The following is a 13,207-nucleotide window of genomic DNA, read 5'->3' as shown; positions in this document are numbered from 1 at the left end:
GAGTGGTGGAAAAGGTCTTGGTGAGCTTGCCGGAGAGATTTGAGTCCAAAATCTCTTCCCTTGAGGACTCTAAGGACATTTCTCAGATCACTTTGATTGAGCTTGTTCATGCTTTTTAAGCTCAAGAGCAAAGAAGACTCTTGAGGCAAGAAGACACAAGTGAGGGAGCAATGGTAGCAAACCAAAAAGGCAAGCCTACACAAGGACAAAATAGGAGGTATGTTAGGGATAAAAAGGGGAAAGAAAGGAGTAACAATTAGTGGGAGAAATTAGGTGGGGTGAAGGACTATCCTGCTTGTANTTATACATGTAAGATATGATAAAAATAAATAAATAAAACCTATGGATTACTTCAACTTTGTTTTTACCATATATTGGGTAAAAACCAACGTATTTGAAAATGTGGTAAATTCTTGAAACTTGGGAAAGCAAGTAATATTTTTTTATCTTTAAAGTAAAAAATACCCGATTCACGAGAGGGATGTGGTTCACAAAATAGAAGATTTTCTCCCGGATCATAATCTTCCTTGTAAACATGACCATTCTCATCCAAAAAGAAAATGCAATTCCCTTCCAAGTAGTTGAGATTTCTATCTAGAATGTATGAATTGTGTTGGGACACAAATAATATTTAATCATCCAAGCTATTTAACCTAGTTGTATCGATGGATGCAATAGTAGGATAACCAATCTTCAACACATAAAATCCACGAGCTGAGTCATAATTAAATAGACACCTAGTATCATAATGATCATAGTAGTCTATTTGAATAACTGTATGTTCAAGCATCTTTTGAACAAGTAAAATTTCACCTTTGGACTCCACCAAATATGACACAAGCCCTCCACAAACCGATGTCAATCCTAATTCAAATTCAATTTCATTATATTGTTGGATATTAGGACAAGGGACTGATAATATTTTGAGAATAACATCCTCATCCCCTACCCTCAATGGATGTGTTTCAAGAAAATGTAATTCTGTTTGGATCAAAGCATGCAATATTCCATTAGAATATAGGATGTCTCGTAAATAAGTATCATAATCCCAGATGATCCAACTCTTGTCTTTTGGCCTACAAATTGCCAACTTATCATATAGAAACATGATTCCTGCAACTATAACATTTGTAGAATCTGTCGATGATAATTCGAATTTAACAAAAAAGTGATCAATATCTCGTGAAACTTTCAATTCAGATTGGTAAGTTAGGTAAGTTTGAAAAGGTGGAATTGTCGTGAGAGGAAGTAGCTGAATATGTATACCTGAGATTGGATTGAAGAGAAAACTTTGGGGATTGCGTTGAGGGCCATTAGCAATTATAAGCCAACCTTTGGAAGATCCAAAAAACCAATTGACTCTTCCTAATTTCTTGGGGAGGTTGAATTTATAAAGAAAGCCTCCACACAAATCAAAGAATCTCACATAATTGGTTCCCCTTTCATAAGGTAACATCATTCACAGGAAGATGACAATGTTTTGGACATTGTTTTGCAATGCAGATCTCCCTGACATGCAAGTCCTACCGATACTAAGAGCATCACTTAAACTTAATTTGCGGATAATTTCGCCTAATATATCTTCCAAAAGTGACTGCCAAATCCTCTTCTCCTCCTCATCATCCCTATGGTCTTTCTCCTCTTTCTTTTTGAATTTGCTCTATAACACAGTTAACGTCTTCTTCAAAAGGTTTGCCATGGAGTTGAATGAGAAATTTCAAGAAATTTTATACAGGGAGGGAATTATGGTTTATTGTGTCAAAGAAGTATTATATATATAATAAGTTTGTGATATGCTCTTATAGGTAGGAATAGAAATTTGAATAAGAGTTAAATTTATTAATTTCCAATACCAATAGGATACCGATTCTACTGATAGAGTAGGAGTAGGAATTTAAATAAGAATAAATTTAATGATTTTTAAGCATTTTAATAAGAGTAATTTATTAATGAGTGATGCTATATACGCATCCCAGCAATTAAATTATTAGCCCCTACTTCTATATAATATCTAAAATTATCCTTTTCATTTTTTTTTTTAAAATGTTTCAAGACATTGCAATTAAATTTCTTAATTCATAATTGTTCTTAATTCATATATATATATAAGAGTTAGAAATTACTGTGGGTCTTTGTTCATTTATTTTTGGCAAGGATTTAAATTGATATAGGGAATTATGGTTTCTTGTGTCAAAGAAGTATACTCCTATTTATGTAACAAGTTTGTGATTTGCCTTTACTAAAAGAAATTTGATTAGGAGTTAAATTAATAAATTTCCAATACCAATAGGATATTGATTCTATAGATTTCAGATAATTTACAGCTTCACTCAAGAGTAGGAATAGGAATTTGAATAAGAATTAATTAATTGATTGTTAAGAATTTTAATAAGAATAATTTATTATGTTTACAATATTACTTCAGCTTTGTTTGTGACGCTGTAGATGGTTGGTGTGCTTGAAAATTCAATCAAGGTTAGTTTAACTTTAGGTGTGAAAATCAGTATTTAGTTTCATGTTGACTTAATGCATTTGGGTGTATGCATGTTTTTGTGTATTGAATTCTTTTATGTTATTTCAAACAATGGAAATGAGAATGACTTTATTTCATGTTGACGGTATATGTTAATCCGGAGTTATAGTCTTTCTTTAAATTAATGTGTTGTTGCCCAGTTGAATTGAATACTTGTTTGGCTTCTTAATCAATCTAGTGTGCCACCTACCATATATTTTAATAATTTCTACTGTTGTGTTTTTTTTTGGCTTGCTAATTTTTGATCAAGTGACTTCTGTTTGAATTACATAGAATGTTTCGTGGTTATCATCAATAGAATGAATGAGATGGGAACTTCAAGCTTTTCTAGCACGGTATCTATAAATTTATGAACACTATACAAGAGTATGGGTTCTTAGAGATTCAATTAAAAGCCAAACGTGAATGATTTGTAAGTGAATGTTTGAGAAATGTCTTCTAACCTATGCCTCTAGAACGTTTTATGTTTTTGTGATATATCTTTAATGGAGAAGATGATATCTTTATATATGGTTAGGCTAGGGACCAAGTAACTCCCATCAACTGCCTTTAACCTTTCATCAAGGATCAAGAGAGGCAGTTAAATAACTCCTTTAAACCACTTTGAACTGCATAATTGCATAATTGTGGCATGTGACCCCATCAAGTCTTACAAGTCTGACTTCTTTTTGCAAGTTTCTGTCGGGTTGAGTTTAGTCCATGGCTTGTTTTGGAGAGTTGCAACAACAAACTTACATGCATCCTTGTTAATTCCTTTTCTCGGCTCAATTGGTACACCTTTGATAATCAGAAGTTAAAAGCAAAGGCAATGCAGGCTCTTAGCTGCCATACCCTTAATAATTGTTCCAATTTGCATTATGTCTTCACCATCAATGACTTTCATCATACCACTTATGTCTTAATAATGCGAACACATGGCCAGTATCATATCGGCAGCTCCGTTCCAGTGTGTGTGAACAACCTTTGTGACTGCTACAGCAATAATTCTCAGAACTTGTTAATGTTTTTACACCGGAGATAACAAAGAAGAGAAAGAGAGCCAAGTTGAAATGAGGAAGGTTGCGTATTTTTTTACATTTCAGATGAGTTTACATTGCAACTAATAAAGCAGATATTACACTGTTGCACCAATTTTGCAGACATATAATAACATGATTTAATCTAAAGCCACAAACTTAATACCAACTAATCAACAACTATGCAGCACATCCCTTCTACTCTAGAGCACATATCTAGCATTACAAAATAAGGAAAACTTTGCAGCACATCAAATGGACCCCCGGCAAATTGCCTTTCAATTTTGCCACCAACACATATCCAAAAACACTAACTAAGCTACTGCATTTCTAGCCAAGTATCAATGTTCAACACTCCTCCTTGGCTTTGGAGATAGCCTTGGTCATTATGTCATCCACTTGTGTATCACTCGTACAATGCATCAGTTTCACTTCACCATTTTGTTCAGCCTCTCTCACTGCATGAAACTTTATTTTTATGTGTTTTGTTCATCCATGTTGCACTGGATTCTTGGCCATATCTACTGCAAATTGATTGTCACGCATGATAGAAGTAGCCTTGTTCTGTTTCAGCTTCAAATCATCAAGAATTTTCCTTAACCAAATGGCTTGATTCACAGCTGCAGCAGCAGATATATACTCTGCTTCAGCTGTGGATTGAGCCATGGTTTCCTGCTTCCTGGAGAGCTAACAGATTGCACTATGATTTAGGAAGAATACAAATCCTGAAGTGCTCCTCATATCATCTATTGAACCAGCCTAATCACCGTTGGAATAACCAACTAAATTAAAGTCCTCTGATCTCTTAAACCACAACCCAAAATCAGTGCTTCCTTTTACATACCTTAGCACCCTTTTTGCAGTCTTGAAGTGTGTCTCAGTTGGTTGACTCATAAACCTGGATAGTAAACTGGTTGCATACATCAAATCTGGTCTAGTTACTATCAAATACAACAGACACCCTATCAAACTCCTGTACAATCCTTCATCAACCTTCTCACCATCCTCATCCTTTGACAGCTTCAAGTTTGGAACCAATGGCAGATTCACTGGTTTGCAATTCTCCATGCAGAATTTTTTTAAAACTTCATTTGTATACTTTCTTTGATTCACAAAGATGCCATCCACATCTTGATCAATTTCCATTCCAAGGAAGTAAGACATTCCACCCAAGTCAGTCATTTCAAACTCACTTTGCATGGATTTCTTGAATTCATCCACTTGTGTTTGATTGCTTCCAATTACTAGAAGATCATCCATATCTAGAGAAATAATCATCAAGTCATCTTCAGCTTCTCTAATGTAAAGAGTGTATGCGTTTGGACTCCTAACAAAGTCCAAGTTCAGCAGGTGGTCATTAATCCTGTTGTACCAGGCCCTTGGTGCCTGTTTTAGGCCATACAAGGCCTTCTTCAGCAAATACACCTTTCCCTCTTCTCCTTGGATCACATACCCTTCAGGTTGTTCAATGTAGATTTCCTCATTTAACCAGCCATTCAAGAATGCTGATTTTACATTCATTTGGTGAACTTTCCAGGAGAATTGAGTAGCCACATCAAGTAGCAGCCTGATGGTGTCATGCTGAGCAACATGAGCAAATGTTTCCAAGAAATCAACTCCATACTGCTGAGCAAATCCTTTAACTACAAGCCTGGCCTTATGCTTCATAATTGACCCATCCGGATTCAGCTTTTTTTCGAAAATCCATTTACCTGAATAACCTTTCTATTTTCTAGTCTGTCCACTAACTTCCAGGTCCGATTTTTCACAATCATTGCAAGTTCCTCCTTCATGGCACTTCTCCAAGATTTTGATTTTACAGCCTCTGAGTAACTTGAAGGTTCCATTTGTGCTAAGTTGCACCTGTCATACACATCAGCTAGAGTTCTAGTTCCCTTAATAGCAACCTCTTCATCTGATTCCTCCCTTGAGTCTTCTTCAATTTGATCATCTACCTCACTTAGTTGAGGTTTTGTTTCTACATCAACTCTGCCCTTTTCCCAATTCCAGACTCCACTCTCACCAATTGTAACATCCCAAGACACCACCACTTTCCTTGAGTCAGGAATGTAAATCTTGTAGGCTTTGGATTGGCTGCTGTAGCCAATAAATATTCCAGTCATAGCACTATCCTCCAGCTTTGTTCTCTTTGTAGATGGCACCAGGACATAGCATATGTTACCAAAAATCTTCAATTCATCCACTATTGGTCTGACTCCAGTCTAAGCTTCGAAAGGTGTTTGATTGCTCAAGGCTTTGGTAGGAATTCTGTTGAGTAGGTAGACACTTGTGTTTGCTGCTTCTGCCTAAAAACGTTTGGGAAGATTTTTCTCAGCCATTAAGCATCTTGCCATTTGAATAACTGTCCTGTTTCTCCCCTCACAAACTCCATTCTGTTGTGGAGTATAAGGGCTGCTGAATTGATGTCTAATTCCAACTTCTATGCAGATTTTTTCAAACTCTTGAGAAGTGTATTCAGTGCCATTATCACTTCTCAAGGGTTTGATGGATTTTCCTGTCAGGTTTTCTACTTCCAGTTTGAATTTTCTGAATGTTCCAGCTGTTAGAGTAGATGCCCTAGAGCCAATCAATTATTGTAGAATTGACTCTTTGTAATAATGTTCATTAATCAATAAAAGGCATTTTATTCTATATCGCGTAAATCATTATTATTGCAATATGTATTGATATATNCCTGTGGCTTCAACACCTCTTCGCCGTGGCGAAGATTATTCTTCGCCCCGGCGAAGCATGGAACATTGAATTTCTTCTATTTCAACCAATTTCAGGGCAAGTACTCAACACACCACTCAATCAAAGGTCAACCAAACAATAATACTAATAAACCAACTCAAATAAGAGCAAAAGAAGAAACGTTAGCTACGTATCTCAAGTGGGGCGTTACAGTTCAACACTCCTCCTTGGCTTTGGAGATAGCCTTGGTCATTATGTTAGCCACTTGTGTATCACTCCTACAATGCATTAGTTTCACTTCACCATTTTGTTTAGCCTCTCTCATTGCATGAAACTTTATTTTTATGTGTTTTGTTCATCCATGTTGCATTGGATTCTTGGCCATAGCTACTGCAGATTGATTGTCACACATGATAGCAGTAGCCTTGTTCTGTTTCAGCTTCAAATCGTCAAGAATTTTCCTTAACCAAATGGCTTGATTCACAGCTGCAGCAGCAGATATATACTCTGCTTCAGCTGTGGATTGAGCCACGGTTTCCTACTTCTTGGAGAGCCAACAGATTGCACCATGATTTAGGAAGAATACAAATCCTGAAGTGCTCCTCATATCATCTATTGAACCAGCCCAATCACCATCGGAATAACCAACTATATTGAAGTCCTCTGATCTCTTGAACCACACCCCCAAATCAGTACTTCCTTTTACATACCTTAGCACCCTTTTTGCAGTCTTGAAGTGTGTCTCAGTTGGTTGACTCATAAACCTGGATAGCAAGCTGGTTGCATACATCAAATTTGGTCTAGTTGGTGTCAAATACAGCAAACACCCTATCAAACTCCTGTACAATCCTTCATAAACCTTCTCACCATCCTCATCCTTTGACAGCTTCAAGTTTGGAACCAATGGCAGATTCACTAGTTTGCAATTCTCATGCAGAATTTTTTTTAAACTTCATTTGCATGCTTTCTTTGATTCACAAAGATGCCATCCACATCTTGATCAATTTTCATTCCAAGAAAGCAAGACATTCCACCCAAGTCAGTCATTTCAAACATGGATTTCTTGAATTCATCCACTTGTGTTTGATTGCTTCCAATTACTAGACGATCATCCACATCTAGAGAAATAATCATCAAGTCATCTTCAGCTTCTCTAATGTAAAGAGTGTATTTGTTTGGACTCCTAACAAAGTCCAAGTTTAGCAGGTGGTCATTAATCCTGCTATACCAGGCCCTTGGTGCCTGTTTTAGGCCATACAAGGCCTTCTTCAGCAAATACACCTTTCCCTCTTCTCCTTGGATCACATACCCTTCAGGTTGTTCAATGTAGATTTCCTTATTTAACCAGCCATTCAAGAGGGCAGATTTTACATTCATTTGGTGAACTTTCCAAGAGAATTGAGCAGCCACAGCAAGTAGTAGCCTGATGGTGTCATGCTGAGCAACATGAGCAAATGTTTCCAAGAAATCCATTCTATACTGCTGAGCAAATCCCTTAACTACAAGCCTGGCCTTATGCCTCAGAATTGACCCATCTGGATTTAGTTTTTTTCTGAAAATCCATTTCACCTGGATAACCTTTCTGTTTTCTAGTCTGTCCACCAGCTTCCAAGTCTGATTTTTCTCAATCATTGCAAGTTCCTCCTTCATGGCACTTCTCCAAGATTCTGATTGTACAGCCTCAGAGTAACTTGAAGGTTCCATTTGTGCTAAGTTGCACCTGTCATACACATCAGCTAGAGTTCTAGTTCCCTTAACAGCAACCTTTTCATCTAATTCCTCCCTTGAGTCTTCTTCAATTTGATTAGCTTGAACCTCACTCAGTTGAGGTTTTGTTTCTACATCAGCTCTGCCCTTTTCCCAATTCCAGACTCCACTCTCACCAATTGTAACATCCCAGGACACCACCACTTTCCTTGAGTCAAGAATGTAAATCCTGTAGGCTTTGGATTGGCTGCTGTAGCCAATAAATATTCCAGTCATAGCCTTATCCTCTAGCTTTGTCCTCTTTGCAGATGGCACCAGGACATAGCATATGCTACCAAAAATCTTCAATTCATCCACTATTGGTCTGACTCCAGTCTAAGCTTTAAAAGGTGTTTGATTGCTCAAGGCTTTGGTGGGAATTCTGTTGACTAGGTAGACACTTGTGTTTGCTACTTCTGCCCAAAAAAGTTTGGGAAGATTTTTCTCAGCCATTAAGCATCTTGCCATTTCCATAACCGTCCTGTTTCTCCTCTCACAAACTCCATTTTGTTATGGAGTATAAGGGCTGTTGAATTGATGTCTAATTCCAGCTTCTATGCAGATTTTTTCAAACTCTTGAGAAGTGTATTCAGTGCCATTATCACTTCTCAAGGTTTTGATGGATTTTTCTGTCAAGTTTTCTACTTCCACTTTGAATTTTCTGAATTTTCCAGCCACCTCACTTTTCTGCCTTAGAAAGTAAATCCACCCCATCCTAGACCAATCATCTGTGAACAATACAAAGTACTTGCTCCCATTAAGTGATAAGCTTTGCATGGGGCCACATACATCCGAGTGAATAAGCTGGAGTTTTTCAGAAGCTCTCCAAGCTTGATTCACTAAAAAGGATTTCCTACTCATCTTGCCTAATTGACACACTTTACAGACTCCTCTAGGGTGTTCTATAATAGGCAGATTTTGAACTAAATTTTTTGACTGCATTTCCCTTAGATTCCTATAATGTACATGGCCTAATCACTTTTGCCATATTTCAATTTCATCCTCTCTAACATTGCACGTTGTGTGTGGTGTAACTTTCCACATAATTGGAAAGCTTTTCCCTACCATTTTCACCCTCAAAATCTCATTTCCCTCACTGTCTTGAATAATGCAGAGCAAAATTCCTTTCCAACATTTGTCCCACACTCAAAAGACTTTGACTTATATTAGGTGCATAAAGTACATTTGAGATTAGTTTTGTATCTTTTGGAGTTTGAATTGCAACATCTCCTTTACCTCTTGCTTCCACACATTCTCCATTTCCAACTTTAATCTTTGACTGATGGGAATGATCTGTATTCACAAACTGCTCAAATCTGGTGTCATGTGATGTGTGCATCCACTGTCAATTAGCCAGGTATCATCACAAGTTTGGATCAAGTTAGATGAGGCCACAAACAGCTGCTCTGTCTCTTGCAGTGGTTGTTGATCATCAACTATTTTAGTTTGCTGTTGGGACTACTCTCCCTTGTTTTTCCACACTCTTTCAATATGACCAAACTGTTTGCAGGCCTTACACTGTATACCAGGTCTGAACCAGCATTTTTGCTCTGTACGTCCCTTCATTTCGCAATGAGAACAAGTCAGAAAATTCCTTATCCCACCAGCTTTATTCCATTGGTTGTTGGACCTTTGTTTTCCTCTCTTTTCTCCAACAAACTTTCTACAGTTCCCTTGTACAGACTTGCCCTTATAGGTTGCTAACATTGCCCCTTCATTTGCATCTTCAAGCCTTAGGAGCCTTCTTTGCTCTTGTGCCTGCAGAGCATGGACCAGCTCAGTCAATGTGATTTGAGTCAAGTCCTTTGAGTCCTCCAACGATGAGATCTTGGCTTCAAACCTTTCTGGCAGGCTCACTATTACCTTTTCCACAATCCTATTGTCTGACAGCTCCACTCCAAGTAATCTGATTTTGTTGACAATATTCATCAGCTTGTCAACATATTCTTTCACTTTCTCAGCCTCCTGCATTCTTAAAGTTTCAAACTCCCTTCTCAAATTCAGAACCTGCATGTTTCTTGTGGTGTCATTTCCCATGAACTTTTCCCTCAATTTGTCCCATGATTTCTTGGCTGTTTCGCATGCCATAATACTTGTGAAAACAAGGTCTGTGACAGCTGAGTGAATGTGAGACAAGGCTCTTGGAGCCTTTGAAGCTTCCTCTTCATGCATTCGAATTTGGTTAAGAGTGGGATTTGGCCCCAGCTGAGGGGGTTGTCTCTCTTCCTCTACATACTACTAGAGTCCTTGGCCCCTCAGGTAAGCCTTCATTTTGACGGACCATATATGGTAGTGCTCACCATTGAACATAGGAGGTAAAAGGGAAGCTGTTGGAGTGGTCATTTGTTCAAGAAAAAATAGGTTTGATGCAAGGCTGTTTCTCGGAGAGTTGGATGAGTTGTTTGGAGAAGAAATGTTCAGATTTTGGCTGGAATCAACATGGCTCTGATACCATGTTAATGCTTTTACTCCGGAGATAACAAAGAAGAGAAAGAGAGCTAAGTTGAAATGAGGAAGGTTGCGTTTTTGTTACATTTCAGATGAGTTTACATTGCAACTAATAAAGCAGATATTACACTGTTGCACCAACTTTGCAGACATATAATAACATGATTTAATCTAAAGCCACAAACTTAATACCAACTAATCAACAACTATGCAGCACATCTCTTATAATCTGGAGCACATATCTAGCATTACAAAATAAGAAAAACTTTGCAGCACATCAAATGGACCCCCGGCATATTGCCTTTTAGTTTTGCCGCCAACACATATTCAAAAACACTAACTAAGCTGCTGCATTTCTAGCCAAGTATCAATGTTAAACAGAACTGCATTCATTACATCGTCAAACTTTGACTTACTGCGGTTGAATTCTCTGTCTCCTCTTTCATCTGTGGTGTTGCCTGTGAAGTAACGAATCAACATAACAAGAAGGACCAGCACAGCTACTGCCAATCCAATCTTTCCGATATAGGATGTCAGCTTATTCAGGCAAACTTGCTGTGGAGCCTGCTGATCCAAGGCATGGCTAATAGAACTCATCATCTCTCCCTATGCCGTTTTCATACCGACAGAAGTGATGAGCATAGAACCATAACCATCTGTGACCTTTGTGCCAGAAAGCAAAAAAGGATTCTTGTTGCCATTGATCTCAACATGGTCACTTTCACCAGTCATGCTAGATTCATCCAACTTCAAGGATTGACCATTCAAGAACAACCCATCAGCCGAAATTTAATTGCTGATCTTCAAACACAAAACATCACCCACTAAAACTTCAAAGATTGACACGGCTTGGTGCCTGCCATCTCTCACTACTTCAACTTTTATGTCACCACTCTCATAAGAAAGCTTTTCAAATTGTCTATTTTGCTTAAAGTTACTCGCGGCAGAGACAGTTACAACCAAAAACACATCAAATATAATACTGCTACCATCATACCACCCTTCTTTCAAGCCATCTTCTTTAATTCCGAAGGCTAGAGAAAGTACTGCACAGACTAGAAGTATGATAATGGTAGTATCTTTGAATGCTTCATAAACAAAACTAAAAACTTTTTTTGCATCTGGCTTTTAATAACAGTTTTGACCAAAAGCATTCGTTCTATGCAGAAGTTGAGCCTCATTACCTAGGACACAATTTTTTTCGTCGGTTCCAAGAATTGCAGCAACTTGCTTCACTCCTCCAAGATTAGTCAAAGATTCGAAGTTCTTCTCTTTCACCATGGTAGTGAGTATTTTTCGATCAATGTCGAAAAAATTAACTCCAGCGTCTACCGATAACAATGGCAACATAAGAGAGGGACCCCAAGATTTGTTTGTGGCTATCTTTGACAAAGAAGCAAGAGCCCCGGTGAAGCGAATGGCATCAAAAGCCAATCGCCGCCTTCTTTTTTGGAGTTTTGCTAGAGCCAAAAGACTATGTTCTTGGTCACATATTTCTGGTTCGTTGGGTAATGGAGGGTTGAAAATGAATACCCCTGACCCAACCAAAAAAAAGAAAAGAAAGAAAAAGTGTTAGTGTTTATGTGTTGGAGATAACTAAGAAAAGAATGAGAGAATGATACGATTGAAGAAAAGTGTCTGAATTTTTCTTAAGTTCAAAATGAGTTTACACTTCAACTAATAAAGTTGATATTACACTGTTACACCAAACATGTAGACATATAATAATTTGATTTTAATTTGAAGCTACTGACTTAATACAAACTAAACAACAACTATGTAACACATCCCACATAATCTGGGACACATATCAAGCATTACAAAATAAGTATAACTTTGCAGTATTACAAATGAACCCTTGGCAGATTTGCCTTTCAGTTTTACCGCCAAAAACATATTTGAAACATCAGTTGAACTGCTGCATTTCCAGCCAAGTATCAACCTTCAACANGCTGAAACTAGTCTCTAAAAGAGAAGGTAAGTCAGTTTTATGATCTTGAGCTTCTGCCTTATCAGATACAACCTAATCGGTTATGTGCATTAGTTCCTTCTATGCAACCTCTTCAAACTCCAGAGCAGAGACCAACGATCTCAGATACGAGATCGCGCCAACTATGTTCTTCATTAGTGGAAGATTCATCCTTGAATCATTGTGAATAGAGGCTACTGATAGAACCACTCTCGGTTGATCTACTTCAAGCATGAGATCAAGGTGTCCAAGTGACAAAAAGCCCGCCACAACGAGAGCCACCCATCCTTGCCATCCCGTCTCACCTTCAGTCAACCATCCCTACCTAAACCCCACTCGACTCGACTCATCCTCGTGGGTCGAGCAGGCTCCCTCTCCTTCACACCATCTCGCTTGAGTCCATCCATCCTAACAGACTAAGCGAATCACAAATAACCCATTTAACCATCCATGTGGGGCAAAACACCCGATCGGTCACAATGGGAGCCACCCAACCAGAGGGAATGAATGGAGATCTGGGCTACCAAGTGACACATGACAAAATGATCTGTCAAGTTACACCACATGGATTGACCTAACAAAATGCATCGAGTGCAAATCATATGACTAACCGAGTCAACCAGGATGACCTAGTGGTCTTCGCCTCTCCCATGGAGCAGATATTGGCAAAAAGACTGGCCGACATAGAGACAGCGATGAGGCGCATACCAGGAGTGCCAATCCCAACCAAAAAGAGCCAACCTCACTACTATGCTGATTTACCCTTTGTGGATGCAACCGCGCTAGCCGAGAGACCTCACA

The 13,207-nt window shown here is 38.3% G+C and overlaps 1 protein-coding gene and 1 pseudogene across 1 annotated transcript; both read right to left on the bottom strand.

Annotated features, from left to right (window-relative positions):
* Positions 1–9,447: 9,447 nt before the first annotated feature.
* On the bottom strand, positions 9,448–10,161 carry LOC116107865. The gene has a single exon (XM_031394144.1). The coding sequence runs from the start codon at positions 10,159–10,161 to the stop codon at positions 9,448–9,450; it is 714 nt and encodes a 237-aa protein (XP_031250004.1).
* Positions 10,162–10,773: 612 nt separating this feature from the next.
* LOC116107864 lies at positions 10,774–12,813 on the bottom strand (annotated as a pseudogene).
* Positions 12,814–13,207: the final 394 nt, after the last annotated feature.

The sequence above is a fragment of the Pistacia vera genome, unplaced genomic scaffold (genome assembly GCF_008641045.1).
Source record: "Pistacia vera cultivar Batoury unplaced genomic scaffold, PisVer_v2 Contig549, whole genome shotgun sequence".
Taxonomy (NCBI): Eukaryota; Viridiplantae; Streptophyta; class Magnoliopsida; order Sapindales; family Anacardiaceae; genus Pistacia; species Pistacia vera.
Note: the sequence above shows the minus strand (reverse complement) of the source record. Positions and strands in the feature narration are given on the sequence as shown.

Excerpts from the sequence above, each read along its gene's own strand:
- LOC116107865 (XM_031394144.1), bottom strand. The coding sequence starts at position 10,161 with ATGCATGAAGAGGAAGCTTCAAAGGCTCCAAGAGCCTTGTCTCACATT.